This window comes from Lactuca virosa, chromosome 3, assembly GCF_052849685.1.
Source record: "Lactuca virosa cultivar CGN04683 chromosome 3, Lactuca_virosa_CGN04683_v6, whole genome shotgun sequence".
Taxonomy (NCBI): domain Eukaryota; kingdom Viridiplantae; phylum Streptophyta; class Magnoliopsida; order Asterales; family Asteraceae; genus Lactuca; species Lactuca virosa.
The window spans coordinates 19178194-19200918 of record NC_136428.1 but is presented as its reverse complement, the minus strand read 5'-3'; the positions used below and the strand labels follow the sequence as shown (position 1 = coordinate 19200918).

Genomic DNA, 22725 nt, shown 5'->3' with positions numbered 1-22725 from the left:
GAAATGAAAGAAGATATGTACCTGACACATCGGACTGCTCACACCTCATCTGAAACCAACTGATACGCCCTGCTCCTCGCTGCGGGCGTCTCTGCCCGGCCCTGACGGGCGTCGGTGATCCTCATGGTTACATGGGCAGGTGCTATCACCTGTCCTGCTGAATGCAAACTCGGACATTGGTCCTTCTTGTGGCCCCTCTGACTGCAATGGAAACATAACAGGTCTGATCCCTGGGTGGTGGTATCAGTACAATCTCTGCTGAAATGACCAATCTGGCCGCACTTGAAGCAACCAGGATCACCACCGCTGCCACTCCTACACGCACCCTCGTGCGTCCTGCCGCACTTGCCACAACGGCCCCGGTCCTGAGGACCTCTCGATCTAGAGTCTGATGTCTTGGGCCTCTTGCCCGATCCCGTAGATACCTGAACCTCCTCCGGCTTGCTCTTCCCGAGGTGCTCTAGATCGATTTCCCTTTCCCTGGCCCGAGCAATCATATCCTCCAGCGTCTTGCAGCTGGACCGACTCACAAACTCTCTGATGTCGTCTCTCAGCATATCGTGATATCGGGCCTTCTTCATCTCCTCATCTGCGACATACTGCAGAACAAGAAGAGCCCTCTCCCTGAACTTAGCGGTGATCTCCGCCACCGTCTCGGTCGTCTGCTGTAGATCCTGGAACTCCCGGGCTAACTGTTGCACCTTAATAATCGGTGCAAACTCGGCCTTGAACGTGGCTGAGAAATCACTCCATGTCATCGCGTCCAACGCGACATCATCCCCGATAGCATGACCAACCTCCTCCCACCAATCCCGTGCTCTGTCCTTCAGAAGATAGGAGGCGAGTTGAACCTTGTCCCCCTTGGGACACCGGCTAGAACGAAAAGCGTTGGCGACATCAGCCAACCATCTGCCACTAGCAATGGGGTCCCTAGCCCCATGATAATTTGGAGCTCCACAAGCCCTGAACTCCGGGAATGTCAAAGTACGCGCTCCTAACATGGCCATCATCTCTGTGCAAAAGGCTCCAAGCCTCTAATCCAAAATCTCCAGCAAACCCTCCTTGACCGTGCCAAAGATCACAGGAGTCTGATCAATAATACCGCGCGTAATCTCAGCTGATACAAACTCTCTCATCCGCTCCTCGAGCTGCTCGATCCCTGAACCCGAGCCTGACCCCTCTCTGACACCTGATCCATCCACTGGTCCATCTTGTGATTTCGTCATACTGAAAACATGCCATAACAATCATCAAAATACACATCACTGCTGAGGGACCTCACACGCACCGCAAGTTCCCTGGTTTTGTCTCGGCCCCTCTTGAATCGAGTACGGATCCTCTGCTTTCAGCAGTACGGGCCCATACAACCTTCCACATCTATTCATACTTTCCTCAAGAGTTTCCTCGACTCCACCAAGTCCCTTGCACGACTACCACTGCTGCTCCCAGCACTAAACTCATCCTAGGCCTACTCTAGGGAAATCTCTAACCCAAACCAGTCCTCAGCTGCTGAAGGTCTCTTTGTAATGCCAATTAGCCATCACCTGAATACCATCACATGTAACGAGGCTCAGATAATCCTTCGAGTAAAGGACTCATCCCTACAACGGTTGGACTTAGACAAGAGCTGCGCAATAGGGCCAAATCCAACACTCTGAGATTATTCAACCCTGGTCACATGTGACTTAACGCATTCACCTAATAGCTAACTCCCATCACTCAGAGTCCCACAAAGCACAAAGCAGGCAGCATTCAGACCAAAGGAAAATCTAACCAGAACATAATTAAGAAGTTCTATCAAAATACAAGAATCTGTACTAGCATACAATATAAGCTCACATAATCAGGCATAACCTAAACAGGCTATCCTACCACTGTCTAACCAATGCTAGCATATAGCTCAATAAGCGCATATAACAGGCACATAAGGCATCCTCCTAGATCCTTAGCCCTAAATCTAGCATGCTGATCACATAATCATATCATAACATAAACTTGTATGGGTAATTTGGGAGAACTTACTTGAGCTCGGCTGATTGCATGCACCACACCCTTTTCTCTTTTCAAAGTTCCTTTTGATTTTTCTAAAACCCTTTTCTTTCCTCAAAATCCTTTTATAAATATGGTTTTTTCTTTTGAAAATTTTATACCACTTCCTCAGTTTGAGTTCAGACATATCAGAGAGTATGCCCGAATCCCTCAAACCAAGGCTCTGATACCAACTTGTAACCTCCAAAAAATCGGGTCCAAAAATTTCTTTTAAAAACATTACTAATTCATAGTATTAAGTCATTCAAACATACTAAAAGGGTTTATATGATAAATCATAGTTTCATTTCCAAAACACTTGTTTAATTATCAGAGTAAACATCCCAGGCTAACTTGTCATGGTGTGTGCACTACAACCCTCCCGAGCTCCTCTTCTGAAAACTGAATACCTGAAACCAAAACTGAAAACCGTAAGCACGAAGCTTAGTGAGTTCCCCAACCTACCGCATACCATACATATCTACTGATCCATACATGCCATACATAATACTGAGCACATAACCACATACTAGGCTCCCGCCTGCTGCATTGGGCCTCGCCCGCTATCGGACCCCGTCCGCCACCAGACCCCGCCTGGCTTCGAGCCCCGCTCGGCGTACATATCTGTTTTCGTTAGGCCCCGCCTGTCTCCGGGCCCCGCCCGCTAACATATACTAGCATACAATCATATCACAACACATAACTAACATACTCTACTAGATTACTGTGCTAAGGCCTCGCCTATCTTGGGCCTCGCCCCTGTCCTGCTACTGATGAATCATGGAACCCCATCCACGCTCCTACTGATAGTAAGATACGGGCCCAGCCCACACTCACTCTTTTCCTAACTTGGGCCTCGCCCCTGCTCTGCTGCTAATGAGGTATGGAACACCGTCCACACTCTGCTATTGGTGAGATACGGGACCACGCCCACACTCACTCTTTTCCTAACTTGGGCCTCGCCCCTGCTCTGCTGCTAATGAGGTATGGAACACCGTCCATACTCTGCTATTGGTGAGATACGGGACCACGCCCACACTCACCTCCCTACCAGGCACATACATGTATCACACAAACAACAAATATAACTATCATACAAACCATTCCTTGGGCAGCCGCCCGCTAACATTGGACCTTAGTCCCGAATGTCATACTAGCATACTGTGCCTAGGGCTAACCCCCGGGTCTTCCTACTCATAACTACATGGGCCGGCATTGTGGCCGTAGACCCATTCACACAAAGGGAAACTCACCTTGCACTGCTGAAGACTTGCTGAACATTTCTGACTGCTAACCGGCACTTCTGAACCGCTGATCCCTCGGCTTCCCGAACTATCAATACCCAAAACAACATTCAGACCACAATAGTCCAAAAGTCAACCCTGGTCAAACTTGGTCAAATTCAACGGTCAAAAATCAACTTCCATTTGACTCGACTCGCCGAGTTGTTCTACCAACTCGTCGAGTCCTTAGTCCTCTAATTCCAAAACAACCCCGACTCTACACGTTGAGTCTAGCAACAACTCAACGAGTCCTCCTTCAACCACACACTCGGGACTAACTTCAACCGACTCGCCGAGTTCATCCTTGAACTCGTCGAGTTCATCATCATCCTATGAATGTCTAGACCATGACTCGCCGAGTTGTATGAACAACTCGTCGAGTCCGCCTTCATAACTAAGGAGATTACCCCGGACTCGTCGAGTTCCTCCTTGAACTCGTCGAGTACGATGATCATCAAGACCATTATGGACTCAGGCTGGCTGAGTCCCTAACCAACTCAACTCACAACCTTAGCAGAAGGGTTTTGAGGCAAGAAACTGGTCCGACTCGCCGAGTCCCAAAACGGACTCGCCGAGTCCCTCTATGTCCAACCCTATTCAGACGATTACAGTCCATTCCAATGTTTCCCACTTGTAGATCTGGACTCCTGGGGCTAGCATTACACGTAAAGTTGCCAACTTTACGTGCATGCAAAGAGCTATGAAGCTTGAACATCAAATCCAAGCTAAAATGAAAGTCCACAACAAGAAATGAGGCTATGGCTGAGTAAAGCTTCTCACTCAGAGCTCCTAAGACTCATAAATGCACAGATCTAAAGTCCTCTTCGTCCACAAAGGCTCAATACTCGGATTGACCTTGGAAATGGCCCAAAAATGACAAAATCTAGGTTAAGAAGAGGATCTAGATGACTATCAGTCAAGGTATGAGCTTCATACCTTCAATTGATCCGAAATGCTTCCCAAACTCTGGATCTACTGCCTCTTCTTGAATCCCCAAGGTTTTCCTTCTTCCTTCTAGCTTTAAATCACTTAAAAATGGCAAGAGAAGCTTAAGGACACTCAATGGCTGCTTAGGGTTTCGATAGTAGGTGAGGGGAGTGATGGAGGGTGGGGTGGAGGCCTGAAATGATGCTTAAATAGGGTACCAAGTCCGGAAATTAGGGTTTCCCAACCCAGACTAGACTCGCCGAGTCCACTCGCCGACTCGTTGAGTCGGTCACTTACTCTTCCACCCGGATCCCGCTTCGACTCGTCGAGTTGACCCCTTTGACTTAGGGTTTTCCTTTCCTTTCTTGGCCTTTCTGATTCTGGGTGTTACACTAAATATGAGGTTAGGGTGTTTAAATATGAATGAAACCCTAAAAGATCATGGGATTGGGCTGCAGCCCTTGTCACGTCGTGACCATATACATGTGACGTCGTGACTATCCTCCGGATGCACATTCTTCATTTAGCTGGTCATGTTGTGACATTCCTATGATCTCGTCGTGACACTTGGTTTTCCATAAAAACCATGCTTTTGACTAATTAATGTCCTAAACTGATCCATTCTGGAAAACGGGTGTTATAATAACAACAAAAGGGCAGCTTTAGAATAAAAATCCTGTTTGTTTTTATACTGGCACTTTCTGGCCTTTACCTTTGATACCTATCGAGGAGCTGATGAACAAGACTTAACCGATTAAGGCTTACGACTAGTATTATGTTTATGAGCTGACTTTTGATGTTGCTTATTACCATTTCCATTAATTTTTGTTATCATAGCATCCTACTTTCATTTTTCTTAACACAATATTGTACTTTGCAAAATCTATTATATTATAGCAACATCATCCAATTACAAAGGAAATTCCATTTTTATAATTAAGTAGATTTTTTTTTTCAAAGTACGATGTTGTAATAGAAAGAAATGAATGTAGGATGCTATAATAAACATAATAACCGAAATTACATTACTGTACATCTACTTACCAATTCTGACATCATACTTTCATTTTTTCCGCTTTAAAACATTGTACTTTGAAAATCTACCAATTAGAGCATCCCACTTTGACTTTATGTACAGTTTCAAAATCTATCGCTTACATTTATTTTTATTTTTTTTATCATTTTAAAGCAGCGTACTTTCAAAATCAACCAATCACAACATCCTGCTTTTATTTGACTTCTTTTCAAAACACTCCAATTTGGAAATTTACCGATTAAACTTAGCTGAGAAAGTAGATCATTTGGAAAGATTGCAACTTCGGTTTTTTACTTCCAGAAATCTATCAAAATTAACGAAAACACTGTAACATCTCAAAAGTCAGAGTAAAATATTCATTTTTCCAAAACAACACCAAGACAATAATTGTTTACAAAAAACATTGTTTCAAAAGTATAATTCATAAATTAGAGTATCCCAAAATCCAATAACATAAAATCCGAAGGATGTGCACAATCATGCCTTCGCCTTGCCACGATCATCTAAAGCATCTGAAACAATAAACTAAAATTGTAAGCCAAAGCTTAGTGAGTTACCCCAAAGTACCACCAAACAACAGAGAACATATACAATCATGCATGCTGGGTCCACTCAGTTATCGGACTGAAATACCCTCGGGTATACAACCATCGGGCTGGATTACCTCCAGCCCAATCAGGCTCGGACTGGAATGCCAACTTGTGACAAGCCTAATTAGCCATTGGACTGGTATGCCAATATATAACGGGCCCGTTCTGTCATCGGACTGGAATACCCTCGGGTCCAAACCATCGGACTGGATTACCCCCGATCTGTTTGGCTGACACACATAGTGTAACATCCCTGATCCCACATCGGCTTGGAAGGAGAACGAAACATTTCTTTAATGTGGGTTGCACCTGATCCCATATCGGCTTGGAAGGAGAACAAAACATTTCCTTATAAGGGGTGTGGATACCTTCCTTGTCACAACGCGTTTTAAAGCCGTGAGGGCAGCAGATCCCATAAGAACTCTACAGTTAAGTGTGCCCGGGCGAGAGCAATTCAGGGATGGGTAACCCCCTGGGAAGTTTTCGCGCCGGGAGCCCAAAGCGGACAATATTGTGATACGTGCCATAGGGGGATGTTACACATAGCAGTAAAGCCTAAATCAAGAACATACTATGTTGACATAAACAATAGATAAACACATAATCAATCAGCAGACAAATCAGGCAGATCTACAGATCACTACCGCATAGCAACATCCTATATACCAGGATAGATATCTAACAGATCACTACTGCATAACAACATCCTATATACCAGGATACATATCTAGCAGATCACCACAGCATAATAACATCCTATATACCAGGATACATAACCTAGTGGGCCGACCTTGGTGCCTTTGACCCACAATACAGTGAGGAAAACTCACCTTTCACTCTGAACAGATTGCTGAATAGGTCACTGATCCGAATATCAGCTCAACGAGTCACCTATACATCAAACAGTGACAAATCTCAACTACAACTCAAAATACCCAAAATACCCTTAGGTCAAACTTGGCCAAAGTCAAAAGTCCAAAAAGTCAGTCGAGTTGACTCAGCTGAGTATGCCCGGCGTACTCAGCTTGTACGCTTAGCGTACTCAAGGTCCAGAATCGAGGCTTTCATTGCGTACACGCGACGTACACTCATGTACACCTAACGTACGCTGGTTGAATGAAATCCTTCCATTTAAGGGCTTATTCCATTAAGTCTTTTCGTCCAAATGCAGATATAGCCCCCAAATATCATCTTAAGTCATAAAGTTTCCAATTTTACGACTTTGCATGTCTAGGAAGTGCTCAATACAAAAATCCCTAACTTCTTAACCCATCAAGACATTATAACCCATGCATGGAAGGAAACTAATGACCAAGATCACATTTTTATGGTTCCTAATAACTCCATAATGGATAAAGTTTCCAACTTTACCCATCAGAATGGTCCAAGCAACCAAGATCTAGTCTTTTAAGTTCCAAAGGGACCAAAAGTTCATCTTTCTTACTTAATCCATTAAGTCCAAGTTTCCAATCTTTAGATCTGAATCAAAATGATATTTAGATGGATAAAGTTTCCAACTTTATCCATAACAAGGTCACAAACTTTCAAGATCTAAACTTTATGCACTAAAGTGACCAAAAGCTCATAACATCCCAAACTAACTAGATCTAACAAATGTATCATAAAGCTTCAAGCTTTATACCTCTAGAAGAAAGATCAAGGTGAACAAGGTCTGAATCTACAAGCTCCAATGCAACAAACACTTATCCAATGAGCTCCTTCTTCTCCAAGATGTACCAAGAACACTCCAAAGCACTTAAAAAGACCTTCTTTTGCTCACAAGGCTCAAACTAGGGTTAGGGTTTCAAGGGAGGACGTTGGAGAGGTGGAGGCTGAGAATGGAAAGGGTTTGGGGAAGTTAAGGAGCTTAAATAAGGCTCAAAATCCCGAAATTAGGGTTTGGGTTCTGGTCGCGTACGCGCAGCGTACCAGGCTGACCCTCCGCGATCCTTCTTGGCCTAGTATGCTCAGCGTACTCCCCGTATGCCCAGCGTACTCGGCTTAACCCAAAACCCTTCCTAACTTCAAACGGTCATTACTTCTTTATTCCAACTCCGTTTTCGACGATCTTTATATCCACAAAAAGGTATTGAAGAGCCCCACAATATTATCTAGATATCTTGGACTAAAAACTTCTTGAACAAAAATCCATATTTCATGCAAGACCCCTGCCTATGACTTTCCCTTTTCTACCCTTCGGCCCCGAAACACAATTCAAAGGTTAAGATCTCGCATTCATCATTGCCTCTATCCAAAGGTCTATAAATTACCTCCTTGAGGCCCAAATCCTTTACACAATCGACTTCCGGCCCACGATCCTAAAATAAGAAATGACAGGAAATAGGATGTTACAAACACACAACTAAATCTATACACTCTTATGGCAATGTCATTCATTTACAGAGTAATTTTCGGGTAAAAAAAGAAAAAAAAACATCCTGGGGCGAAGCCCATGCTTATCTCCTAGTTTAATATAAAAAAGAAGTAAATAGCATTACATATTATAAAGTGAAAATGGGCTAACGAGGTGACCCTTCAGCTGCACTTGTAATTGCATCTATTGACAGAGTTTAGAGGAGTTGACAAATTTGAAAGGTGCTAGAAGTTGTAAGTTCTGTTGTGGTAGCTAGGGTGTACATTTGGACCGTTTGAACGGACCAAATCGGTATCGATTTACAAGAAGAGTTTTGTTATTGGTTCCTAATATTGTCCAATTCGGCCCACTTTTTTACCGGCCTGGTTCAACCAGTTTCGTGTACAAAGTGGTCAGGACCAAAATTTTAAAACTCTTAAGATCCAATTATTATTTTTGTATTTTGTGTTATGTACAAATTTTAAAACAAACATATCTCGTTTTGATTGAAGTTAGATTAAATGTGTTTTTTTTTTTCAAAATGTAATTTATAGTTTGTACACGATTTTAAATTATAATTTTGTCATTTTTGGTTTCATATTCAATGACTTAAAGTCCCCTGAAATCGGGATATCATAGCTGGAATTTTTTAGCTTTTTATTTATTTGTTTATTTGTATTTTATATTTTGTGAAAATTTTAAAACATGTATATGCCATTCGTTTGAAGTCAGATTGACATTCGGTTTTTCCACTATATAACTTAAAGTTTGTACATGATTTTAGAATACAAATTTATCATTTTTTGTTTCATATTAAATAACTTACAATCCACTGAGGTCGAATATTAAAGTTGGAAATTTACAACTTTTTTTTTTGTATTCTATAAATTTTCAAATCATACATATATCATTTGTTCGAAGTCGGATTGACATTCATTTTTAATTTTTTTTTAATGTGTAGTTTAGAGTTTGTAGATAATTTAGACTATAATTTTGTCTTTTTTTGGTTCATATTTATTGACTTATAGTCCCTCGAAGTCGGGATAAGTAATCACAAAGTATCTTTTATCTAAAAGGAAAAATCAAACAAAAATGTTTATTTTTGTTATAAAACGAACAAGCAAACCTAAAAACGTATTTGTTTTAAGCCTTGTAATAGATAAACGAACTTCAGCATAAAAAAACTAACTTTCGGTAGTGCTTTAATTACTTATATCATATGCAATTAAAGTTGTACCGGTCAAACGAGTATAAGAGTTGAAAAACTCGTTCTCGTACTCAGAACCGATAAGCGTCCACATGTCCGATCTATGGTCCATCCATTTTTGCCAAACCCATTCGGTGTGGCCGATTCGGTCCAAAATACTCACCCTAATGGTTGCTATAAACCCGCATTTTAGGGTTAGAAGTTTTATATTATAGCGAAATTATTTTGAATAACTTAAATTAAATTAAATTATATAAAAATGGAAAATAAATACAATAATAATTTCAAAAGTTTCAAAGCTAATATAACATAATAAATAAAAATGATTTTTGCAATATGTCATGTTTCCACGCTTTTGCCACATGTAATTTTTTTTAGATATTATGGATTTCTTATTTTTCATATGTCATTTTTTTTTACTTTTCTTAAATTAAAAATTTTGTAATTAAATACATAGTTTATATATGTAAGGTATTTAATTATATTAAACTCTCAGAATAATTGCTCAACAAATCTTTATTTCCTTTCTTTTTAATTCCATGATAATATGCGTATGTTAGCTAATTTCACAGCTAAGCTCTACTAACAATTCCAAAATTATATAATGTTAAAGGAAAGAATTTCACAAGATAGTGACAAATTTCGATATTTCTGGTATTATAAAAAATACGTAATGCTTACAACTTTTTATATTAATTTTTTTAAAAAAAACCCGTGTAGTACACGGGTCTCACACATAGTTAATATAAAATTAGTTATATCTGTTTATACGAAATAAAAGTTAAAAGACATTTAAGATTTGAAACTAAAGAATTATATTTAGTAAATCCATTTAATTATAATATGGTTTTATTTATAAGATATTTATTAATTAATATTAAATTAGAAAATTAAAAGGCAAAAAATTATTTATGGATATATATTTTCTTTTGTTTTGACACCAAAGTCCGATCATTCTGAACTAGAGGTGATCATTTGGACCGGAACAGACCCGACTTTTAGACTAAATTGGTTTTACAGAAATTGGTAGACCATGAACCGGACATATTGAGGCTTACCATGTCTAGGTCCAGGTCTAGGTCCGGTTCTTGGACATAAAAGTGAATAATTGGACCGAATCGAACCGGACCAACTCTTAGACCGAACCTATCTTACAGAAATTGGTGGACCTTGAACATGACCTATTAAGGCTTAGCAGGTCTAGGTCCAGGTTCAAGTCCGGTTCCCGATCCAGGGGTCCAAATGCTCACACCTATCTAACCCAAAATAAGTTGAACGGTTCGAGTCTTTTCTATTATATTGTACAAAAACCTAGTTACATGTAATGATTTTTATTAGGTTTTTTTACTCATGAACATCTCAAGATGAATTATTAACTTTTTAAATTTTATGGCCTTTTAATCGTTTATATGAGTTAAGTTATTTTTTTTTCTTATAACGTAACTTTGTATGAAACTCATGTTCGGTGGTTGTTTAGATATAGTTACCTTTTTAATTTGCTTTCCTTTTATCAATTCTCTTTCTTTTTCTCTCTCAAAATCTTTTCAAAATCAATATAAATGAATTATTTTTAATTGCATCCGTAACGGCAAGAGATCGGAACAATACTCCGAATAAAGTTTAAAATTTACTTTCTATTTTTTCTTGCGTTCTTGATTTCGCCGAGTCGGCCTGCGAGAATGACCGGAACGGTGGACATGTCCACTGCAGAGGCACTATCGCCGTCTTACGTCAACTCTTTCCGCATCTCCGCCGTCACTAGCCGATTACTTGTCCACCTTCGCGGCGATACCCATACCGAAAATACAGAGTTCTTCAACCTCTGCCTCTCTCTTGCCAGGTGTTCCTTATTTCGATTTTTTTTTTCCAGTTACTACTATTTTTTTGTAGTCAATTAGCTGTGAATTATTCTTACGCATGATGTGTGTAATTTGTTTGTCTATGATGATGATGAAAGAGCTCTGATTATAAGTGCTTCAAGCCCTAATTGATGAGTTCATCCCGATTTCTTTCTCACATACATACACAAGCTGATTTTGAATAGTTCATGTGATTTGGGAAAAAGAACATACTCAATTGTTCAAGAAAGAGCTACAATTTGTTTATGTAGGATTGTAAGCTATTGAATTCTCAGGTCCCAATGTTTAGGCTAAATTTACTGAAAAGGGGAACTGAAAATCTCAAGGAACACATGTGCATGGTATAGCATACCAAAGGGTGCAAGAAAACCTATAAAATTAGGACCCAAACATGAACTATCAAAACTCATATGTCTTGTAAATACTGACTATGATACATATCGACAATTACAGAGGTATTGACTATGCTGTTGCTAACAATGAAATCCCTGGAAGAGCTCCAGATCTTCCCTATTTGATAAAACAGGTTACCTTTTTTTTTTCTTCCACTGTTGTTGATAAGTGATAACTTCTCTTTAAGTGTTCATAATTCAATATGCTTCCAGAAACAAATTCTGATGACACTACTATGTGATTAGGTATGTCAGCGGAAAAAGGAACCACAATTGCAAGCAGCTATTATGGTGCTAATGATCTCTGTAAAGGTACTAATGTTATACAAATACAATCAAGTGCATAATTTTCACTTTTTGTTATTTCAGTAATCATGTTTCTTTCTTTTTTATTTATATATTGATAGAGTGCATGTACTAGTGGGTGGTTCAATGAGAAAGAGAAGGAAGAACTTCACCTTCTCTCAGAAGAGGTTTGTGAATGGTTTTAGGCTTTTAAGCACCCGTTCTCTTTCATCTTTCCAGAACATTCTCTTATAAATGAATTGAATAATTCCATCTGTAAATCATAGATGCAAAGCAGTTTCTGTAGTGTGAATGTTAAAGATATGAATTCCAATATGAAGAACAAGGAGAGCAACTTGCATCCCACCATCTCCACCATTATGTCAAGATACTTTCCAGGAATGAAAATGGGAGAAATACTTTGTCTTGTTGAAGCCATGGTAATCATAATAATAATCATAATGTTCAGTTTTTTTTTTTTTTTTTTTTTTTTTTTTTAATCATGCAAATCTGTTATCTAATAATTGTTCTATCTATAAATCATAGACTGGTTATGATTCATATGTGACCGATCTTCATATTTCAAAAAGTGTAAGAGCTTCCACTAATGACAAGATAGTAAGCATTTATTAATTCTTATCATGTTTATTCAGTTATGTTTTACTTTTTTTTTATTGATTGACATTTAACTTTTCTGCAGTATTTATTTGTTGCTCAAGTAGATAATATAGAGACATCATCATGCCTCATAAGTCCCCAACAAGTCAAGTATGTACTTAATTTCAATACCTCAATCCTCCTTTCCCACTAAAGTATGCTAACCCATGTTTTAATTTTCTTACATTTGTAGTTTTTTATTGAATGGTGAAGGAGTTGAAAGGAGGACTTGTATTTTTAGGGTTTGTACATTTGTTCCATGACTTTTTATATAATGTGGTTTTAGTGAACACTAAATTATTATGTTTTTCTTTTTGAAAAATTTCTAATCAGGATCCGGGCCCACAAGCTCCGACACCTGTGACACATATGCTTAAATATGGAAGTAATCTTCTTCAAGTTGTGGGACAATTTAATGGTAAAATTGTAATACACAAACATAATTTTTTTTTTTATTCTAGTACAATTTACATTCTAAACTTTTATATAATTCTATTTAGGGAGATATATTATAGTCATTGCCTTCATGAGTGTGGTCTCAAATCCCACCTGTCCTCCCATTCTAGATTATGTTCCACTAGCTGCTGCTGCACCTGATTCAGGTATACCCATGTTATAAACATTTATTTTAAGATTAAAATATGAAAGGAATTGAAACTTATTTTTAGGGTTCTTTTTTTCCATTTTATCTATATATGTCAAGTTCTTTTTTGGGTTCATTTCCTTTTGTTCTGATGATAGATAACGAGATAATTGAAGGGCCTTCAAGAATATCACTAAAGTGCCCAATAAGGTATTCTAATCAGTAATCACAGTTTGAATAATATACATTCTTAACAAAAAAAAATGGATTTCTATAACTGAGTCAGAGTTCTTTTTATTTTATTTTATTATACAGCTTTAGCCGTATCAAGATCCCTGTTAAAGGACATACATGTAAACATCTTCAGGTAAGTTCTTCAATCTTCATGCTTGCATCACTTGTCAAAAAAAAAAAAAATCTTTTTTTTAATTTTATTTTAAAATTTACTCTTTTACCCCTGGCAGTGCTTTGATTTTAATAATTATGTGGGCATAAACACAAGAAGACCACAATGGCGCTGTCCTCATTGTAGTCAATCTGTCTGCTTTCATGACATCCGAATTGACCAAAGAATGGTCAAGGCAAGTCAAAGTTTCATATTCCTCTTATTCTTCTATTTACCTAATATTTTCCTATTTTGTTTTATTAAAAGAAAATCATTAAATGATTATTTAGGTTCTTAAAGAGGTAGGAGAAGATATTTCTCATGTCAAAATCTCTAGTGATGGTTCATGGGAAGCTGTCACTGAAAGTAACGAAAACAGCGATAAACAAAATGACGCGCCACCTGTCCATCAAGACACCAGTATCCAAAATATAGATGACATTATGGACCTTACTGAAGGTGATAATAATGAAGTGGATGATAAAAAACCCAGTGTCAATAATGTCAATAAAAATATTCCACCACATATGGAAGACGGGTTTTGGAGAGAGTTTTATTCATCTTCACTTCCAACTAGGATTGCTAATACACGACCAGATGCTGCTGACATGTCGCCTGGAAGATCCATTTTCAACTCCATGCCCGGTCAAAGTCAAAGTCAAAGTCAAAATGATAGTTCGATTAATGGTAATGCACACTCGAGGTATCCAACACACGTGTTGAATGTAACAAGAGCGCCAAATACTATTCAAGCACTGCCAGCTCAGACAAGTTCAAGATCACCTGATGTGGACAGACAACAACAAAACTTTTCCCAAATTCTAAATAACCTTCAATCCGCACGCATGAATTCTCAGGTATGTTTGTATTTTTTTTTTTTTTTTTTTTTTAAATTTAAAAATTCTAATTTTTCTTTTTTGTCATCATCAGATTTCACAACAAACGGGAAGGAATATGTCACCTCTTCCAGCAGACCGTTTCTGGGCACACCAACCGCAGTCCATGAACCAGAGGAGTCCGGTTCCGGTTCCGATGCGACCATCGGCTCCAACATCTCCGGCGGCTCGTCCACCTGGCGGTGGTGGTGGTGTGGGCCCCAATCCCATGACCAGTCAATCCCATTATTCATTGGCTGATATTCAACGGGCCACCAATGTTTTGAGGACACCGTCTACTCCCGTTTCAATCCAGACACCCGCACCATCTATGCCAGTGACATCAACCGGAGACCAAAGAGGTATGTTATGTATGATTATGAGTTTTGTTTTTTCAATTTTCATTTCACCCCCTTGGAGTTTACATAATGATCCCAAACTCCCCCTTGGTACAGATCCAGGGAGTTCAGTGGATGCCAACTGGAGGCCAACCGGGCGGATGAGAGGGAGTTTATCAGGGCGGGCATACTCGGAAGCTTTGAACCAGTACATAATTCATCCAAATCAACCGGTTCAAGCTGCTAGACCACCGGTTTTGAACACTCCAAGACCATTCATACCGCCACATCTGCAAGCTCTAATGGCGAATAACTTGAGATCTCAAAACGGAGAAGGTGGTGGTCCTGATTCAGATGGTGGGGTTTTGCCAGATAAGTGATTTAGGTGTTATGTATGATTTGATGATGTTATTGTTGGTTGTTGTAATTGCTTTTGTTCTTTGATGACCTTGAAACATAAAAAAGTGTGGTGGCATCCAAAGTGTGTGTATTTGGGTGACTAGTTTAGAATCTTGAAATTTAGATGATTATTAGTTTTTAGGTTTTATATGTAGACAGGACTTTTCATTTGGTGACTTAGGTGGCATTGTTTTTGATACCCATGCATTAAAATGTCACATGGAAGTGAAGGTCTTTGAATTATATATAAATTCAAGGTTTCCTATTAGCAATAATTTGACTGTGAAGTGAAGGTCTTTCCATCAATTTTATTTGTACAATGAAAGGATATGAGGCATGGATCGACCAAATTGATCATATGTGTGTATCATGCACATGGATTATGTAGATAAGATGGATAGTTCGATTAGATGAATCAGATGGATAGATTAGACATATCGATCGTATGGATGGATCAACATGAAATATATATTGAGTGGATCATACAAATGGACCAGACAAATAGTTTTTATTAGATGGATCAATTACGTGGACTGTATACATGAATTAAATCAATGATAAATGGATCAATTAGATTGGTGGATGTTGGAAATCAGGCAACAAATGATATCAAGAAAAAAAACTGCACAGGGACAAAAGAGTGCACCTTAGGAAGAGAAAAATTACTGAGCTTTTTATTACTTTGCCACACACAATGAACTACAAAAGGATTGCAATTTATAGACTATTACAATGAAAGCTGACATAAAAAAATACTTAAAACCAAAACAGTAACTGAAAGACTTCACTGGTTAACCACATTCACCTAGTAATATGGTAACCGCTTATTCCCATTTATTGCATTAAAAACTTAATTAAACATGAACCAAATCATAATTAATTCCAACATTCTTCCCCTTAATCCTGATTTGAAACTTGCAGATCTTCAACACCCAACAAATTTCGCATTTCTACAAATTTGATTCGTGGAAGTGCTTTGGTCAAAATATCTGCCTTTTGTTCTTCCCCGCTTACATGCCCAACGCATATGAAACCTTTTTCAACACATTCTCGAATGAAATGATACCGGGTGTTGATGTGCTTACTTCTTCCATGGAATACCGGATTTTTCATCGGCTCAATTGCAGATTTGTTGTCTACAAGAAGCTTTACACAACTTTCTTTAGAACCTGTCAAATACTTCAACAAACCTTGTAACCACAAAGCTTGACAAGCAGCCGAAGTCGCCGCCATGAACTCGGCTTCGCAAGACGACAAGGCTACTGTTCTTTGTTTCTGTGAACACCATGTTATCAGATTTCCTGAAAGATAAAACGCCATCCCAGATGTACTTTTCCCATCCTTGTGATCTCCATTGTGGCTGCTGTCACTGTAGCCAAGTATCTTCCCATCTCCTCCTTTCCGATACACTAACCCGAAGTTTATAGTCCCTTTGACGTATCTCAAGATTTGTTTCACTGCTTTGAGGTGACTTTCTCGTGGTGACTCCATGTATCTACTAACGATACCCACTGAATAACTTAGGTCTGGTCTGGTGTGAGTTAAATAACGCAGACTCCCAACGAGACAACGATAATATGTAGCATTCACCAGCACTCCTTCTTCATCTTTGGTCAGGTCAAGCTTCGGTTCCATGGGACTTTTTGCTAAGTTGCAATCAGACATGCCAACTATCTGCAATATCTTTTGAGCATACCTCATTTGGCTAATAGAGATTGTATTCTTGCGTTGCTGAACTTCCATTCCAAGATAGTATGACAGTTTCCCAAGATCACTCATGTCGAATACTTCTCGCATTTGCCTTTTAAACACATAAATTCCTTCTTCACTCGAACCTGTTACTATCAAATCATCAACATACACTCCAACAATTAGTACAAATTTTGATTCTTGGCGTTTGTAGAAAACTTGTTCCTGGGGACACTTTTGAAAACCCAACTCCTTGAGTGTTTTATCAAGCTTGACATTCCAAGCTCTCGGTGCTTGACGTAAGCCGTAGAGCTTTATTCAACTTGTATACCATGTGTTCTTTTCCTGTAATCACAAAACCATCAGGCTGAGTTACATACACCTCCTCTTAAAGGTCACCATTCAAGAAGGCCGACTTTACATCGAGGTGGTGCACCTGCCACCCCTAAAAAACAGCCAGAGCTAACAGCGAGCGTACTGTTTCTATTCGAGCCACCGGTGCAAAAACTTCACTAAAATCAACTCCTTTTTTCCTGTATGTATCCCTTAGCCACAAGCATCGCCTTGTGTCGTACTACTTTTCCATCATCATCTCTTTTTAATTTGAAAACCCACTTCAACCCTATGGGTTTTTGACCACGAGGCAGATCAGTCAACTTCCAAGTCTGGTTTTTTTCAATCGAATCAAGTTCTCTCTTCATTGCTTCATTCCATTCACCAACACAAAATGCCTCTGAATAATTTGTCGGTTCGTCTCCAGCAAACATCAGTTCTTCTTGCTCATATTCTATTGGTTCTCTTTCGTCGTATATGTCAAATAGTGTTCGATATCCTCGAACGGGTGTGTGGTCATAAGCTGAAGGGCTTACTATTTGACTGCTTTCAGAGGATGCATTTGAAGTGTTCATCGGAGTTGAAATCGATGAATCTCCATCTTCCATTTGCGTAGGTGTTGGGAAAGATGGGGAAATTAAAGGGTTAATTTCTTCATCTGTGGGAATGACACTCTCACTTCCGTCGCCAATGTTAGTTTTGTTTTGAGTTACCCTTCCCCCTGTTGTGTTGACTTGTACCTTGATCCATTCTGAGTTTGTAGTGGATTGAACATTTTGGGCTCCAACCCAATCCCACTTGACCTTTTCTTCAAACACCACATCACGGGCTACATGTAACCTGTTCTTCTTAGGGTTGAATAATCGAAAAGCTTTACTTCCTGGTTCTACACCAAGATACACCATCGCCTCACTCCTATCACTGAGTTTTGTAAGATGACCAACTACTCGTTTTGTATGAACAACACACCCAAAGACCTTAACATGTTCAAGGGTTGGTTTCCTCCCCTTCCAACCTTCATACGGGGTCATATTTTTCACGCCTTTCGTTGGAATCCGATTGAGCAAATAGACGGCATGACGAACTGCATCTCCCCACAAGGTTTCTGGTACATCCATGGCCTTCAATAGAGATCTTGTGACCTCAAGAACCGTCCTATTACGATGTTCCACCACCCCGTTTTGTTGCGGGGTGTGGGGAGATGTCAATTGTCTTTGTATCCCTTCACTATTGCAAAAGTCGATGAACTTTTGTGACGTGAACTCACCGCCCCTGTCCGTCCGAAGTGTTTTCACCTTGTAGGAACTTTCAGTCTCAACACGAGCTTTAAACTGTTTGAACATCAAGAAGGCCTCATCCTTTGTTTTAATTGGGTAAACCCACATGTACCTGCAATAGTCATCAACTAGTAAGAGGAAGTAATTATTGCCTCCAATGGTCTGTAGTGATATCAGACCACAGAGGTCGGCATGAATCAACTCCAGAGGATGACTCGCTCGCCATTGTGCTTCCTTGGGAATCGGTTGACGCGTTTGTTTTGCAACCAGACAGCCTTCACAAACCTGTGTAGGATGTTTGATGATGGGTACTCCGTGTACTAATTCCTTTTGTACCATTGACTCTATCACCCGGAAATTCACGTGACCCAACCTAGCATGCCACAACCACGCTTTATCATCTAGACTAGTAGCTAGACACACCGGTTGAGTTACATGGAGGACGATTTTATACAAACGATTTTTAGATCGTTGCACCTTCATGATTAATCTTCCATATTCATCATGCACTCTTGAGAACTCATGCAACATCTCTATCTTGTACTCATCTTCAGTCATCTGCCCAAGACTTAAGATGTTGCTTTGTAAGGCCGGAATGAAATACACATTTGGTACAACTTCTTGTTCGCCAGTCTTGCACTCTAACAATATAGTTCCTTTACCCTTTATTTGTACCTTAGATCCATCTCCAAAACGTACCAGTCCTGTTACATTTTCATCAAGTTCAGCAAAAAACTCACGTACTCCTGTCATATGGTTGCTTGCCCCATTATCTAAATACCATATATCTTCACCCTTCTCATTCTTTGCCTCGTTTTTTCTTAGAAACACATTCTCTCCGTTTAACAACACCATATTATCATCTTCTTCTCCACACACAGTTAGAAGTAGGGCTGGTTCCTCTTATTGCGTTTGAGATAAGTTAGCTTCATCTCCATTCTTCTTTGGTGCTTTACACTCAGACGCGTAATGGTCATATTCTTCACAGTTGAAGCATTTTATATGCTTCTTGTCTCTACCCCTCTGATAGTTGTTCCCTGTATTTTTCTTCCATCCGGAACCTCCACGTCCTCCCCTACCCCTGGTACTTCCTTTGCCACGTCCACCATTCCGTCCTCCTCTGTCATGGCATGCCGAACCACGACCTCTCCCATTTGATGAACTTCCACTTGAAGTTTTCTGCACAGTTTGACCATCGGTTCTAGAAAGAAGAAGATTTCCCTCTGTGCTTGCATTCCCACTCCGGAGTCGAATGCGATCCTCATACGCCTTGAGTCTACCGATGGCTTCTTCAAATGGCATAGTATCGATGTCCGAGTATTGTTCGATAGATGCAATCAGTTGGAGATACTTATCTGGTACCGAGTCGAGAAGCTTTCTAACTAATACTTCATCTTCAAGAGTAGCGCCAAGGCTGCTGTACTTTGAGATCATACCGCTCAATTTAACCGCGAACTCGTCTATAGACTCTCCGTCTTTCATTCGCAAGTCCTCAAACTCGCTTTTAAGAGTATGCAATCTTGCTTTCTGAACTCTTTCAGCCCCAAGGAACCTTGTTTTTAAAGAATCCCACACCTCCTTTGTTGTCTTCGTATTTGCCACCTGTAACAAGATGTCTTCCGGTATTCCTTGGAAAAGAAAAGCCCGAGCCGACTTGTTCTTTTTCTCATCCACAACTCCTCCTTCTGATGGTTCAATGGATTCCCATATTCCTTGGGCATCCATTATAGCTTCCATCTTGATCGCCCATGTGGTGTAGTTTGTGATGGGTTTTAGGTACAACAAATAAACTAGAAAACAATTCCTAAGTTCACATGCAACCTACTTTGGATCTATGTTTTAACTATTGAACATACAACTTTGAATTGCAAAACTAGAACCCTAGAGGAGAGAGGCTAATTTCGAAATTAACAAACTAGGGTTTAGGGTTTACATACCTTTCAATTGTTATAGCAAACAATTGATATTCCCTTGATCTTGATCTTGATCTTCTTGGAAGCTTTAGCACCACAAGTGTAATGCCTCTAATGGAATCACACCCAATGACTAGCAAGAAGGAAAGTAGAAGAGAGAGGGGAGAGGGAGTATGCAAAATCTCGGCCTTAGGGTTTCTTTAAAAGAAAGAGTGTCCAAAAACATGAACCAGGAGGCTCCTTATATAGCTGAGGGATCTAGGGTTTAAGGGAAACCCTAGTTATCCTTTGCTTAGGGCCTAAGCAAACCCAAGGGCCTTATCCAAGCCCCTATGGACGAAATTATTAGGGTTTCCCCTAAAGATTTCGTCCACCCTCTTCCAAGGGGGTTCTAGAGCCTTCCACTCAACTATTAGATAATTGCAAACTAGTCCCTGCACCTTATAATTAATTCTTTTAACCCCAAAATCAATTCTGATTAATTTCTGGCTAACAATTAATTAAACATAATGATTTCTAATTAATATATTAATCCACTAACATATTAATAAATCATTTATATATATATATATATATATATATATATATATATATATATATTAATTTATTAATCTTATAAATTAATATCTCTCCTTTCATAATTTCCTTGTCCAGTTGCTAGGTTGAGGGCAACCCAAAAGGACTGTGCTGCTATCAATTCAAGTACATACCAATTATAGTTATGGGCTTAGACACCTAATCCAACAGTCTTCCACTTGGATAAGTCTGTAACTATAATTGCTAGTATGCCTTCTAAATTTGACCAGCAAATTGTAGCTTCCAAAAAGCTGCTGCCGAACTCTGACCCAGTCAGTTACGTGTCCTAAGATAAGTGATCATATAACCCTTCATTCTGCTTGATATCCCCAGACAAAAGACATGGAATGTAATCAATCTGTTTGTCCAGAATCTATGTTTCCCGATTCCTGATTTGTGATGATGTAGGACTTCTAATCGAACACATCAATTTAGTCCTGGCTGGGCCCAGCACATAAGTCAACACCAAATCATCGAGGGGCCCACATATATCGCTTTTCCTGTTAGGGCAAAAGGAACGAATAAACGTTGACTCATATGCTTGTATCTTTTACTCATCAAATTATGCATGACAATACGTTTTATAACACCAAGTTACTGATGCGTTTTCGTATCACCAATGCACAACCGACTTGTAAATTACAACTCATATATCTTCGTTTCAAGATTATAAGATATTATCGTCTCAGTATTACTCGTGATGAATTCCATGAAGTAATACTCTGAGCGTGGGTTTATCCAATACTCAAATCTCAATTTCTGAGTACTCATGAACATTGCAGCAATTCTATTGCCATGTCTATCCTTAGACAATCTGCAATCCAATTCATGACAGTCTTAATTCACTACTTACTTCCAAGAGTACGAGCGACTGTGGAGTTTGAATAATCTCATTATTCAGGAAGTAAAACATGCAAAATATGAAACACAGTAATAAACAATTGACAAAAGGTAGTAGCCAAACTTATAAATAATACTTTATTATTTAATCACCAAAAGTCAATTACATTTACTTTGTTACAAGTTTCAAAAACTAATCTAACTACTAAAACTAATATCATCTTTCAGTCCTATGCTCCGAGCATGCTGAATATGCTTAGCCCTACTCAGACCCTTTGTGAGGGGATCTGCTGGGTTATCTTCAGATGACACCCTCTTTACTATAAGATGGCCTTCTTCAACTCTATGTCTAATGAAATGGTACTTTCTGTCGATATGTCTGGTCTTACCATGATCTCTCGGTTCCTTTGTCAAGGCAACCGCTCCTTCATTATCGCAGAAGAGTTCCATAGGCTCCTGGATGGTTGGAACAACTCCGAGATCCCCGATGAAGTTCCTCAACCAAGCTGCTTCTTTCGACGCTTCACTTGCTGCAATGTACTCTGATTCACAAGTAGAATCAGCCACCGTATTTTGCTTGGAACTCTTCCAAGTAACTGCTCCTCCATTCAGTAAAAATACCCAGCCCGACTGAGAACGGAAGTTATCTCTATCCGTCTGAAAGCTGGCATCACTGTAACCATCTACTCTCAAAGTATCACTGCCACCAAGCACAAGAACCCAGTCCTTTGTCCTTCGCAAATACTTGAGTATATTCTTAACTGCTATCCAATGAGCTCTACCTGGGTTTCCCTGATAGCGACTGACCATGCTCAAAGCAAATGCCACATCAGGGCGAGTACATGTCATAGCGTACATGATCGATCCGACAGCGGAAGCATAAGGTACACGACTCATGTC

General features: G+C 39.4%; 2 protein-coding genes across 3 annotated transcripts; one reads left to right on the top strand and one right to left on the bottom strand.

Moving 5' to 3' along the window:
* The first annotated feature begins 10999 nt into the window (after positions 1-10999).
* On the top strand, positions 11000-15503 carry LOC145165301 (E4 SUMO-protein ligase PIAL2-like). 2 transcript variants are annotated; one of them, XM_079084016.1, is made up of 16 exons: positions 11000-11264; positions 11737-11809; positions 11922-11987; positions 12083-12148; positions 12248-12400; positions 12507-12551; positions 12661-12728; positions 12811-12859; positions 12951-13035; positions 13118-13219; positions 13359-13410; positions 13516-13567; positions 13665-13781; positions 13876-14442; positions 14516-14822; positions 14916-15503. In XM_079084016.1, the coding sequence occupies exons 1-16, from the start codon at positions 11104-11106 to the stop codon at positions 15176-15178; spliced, it is 2226 nt and encodes a 741-aa protein (XP_078940142.1). In that variant the 5' UTR covers positions 11000-11103; the 3' UTR covers positions 15179-15503. The 2 variants fall into 2 exon arrangements, with proteins under 2 accessions (XP_078940142.1, XP_078940141.1); XM_079084015.1 differs by having other exon boundaries at positions 11001-11264; positions 12507-12578.
* A 3896-nt stretch (positions 15504-19399) lies between these two features.
* LOC145163324 (uncharacterized) lies at positions 19400-20233 on the bottom strand. Its single transcript, XM_079082165.1, has one exon. It carries the CDS (start codon positions 20231-20233, stop codon positions 19400-19402), a length of 834 nt encoding a protein of 277 aa, XP_078938291.1.
* Positions 20234-22725: the final 2492 nt, after the last annotated feature.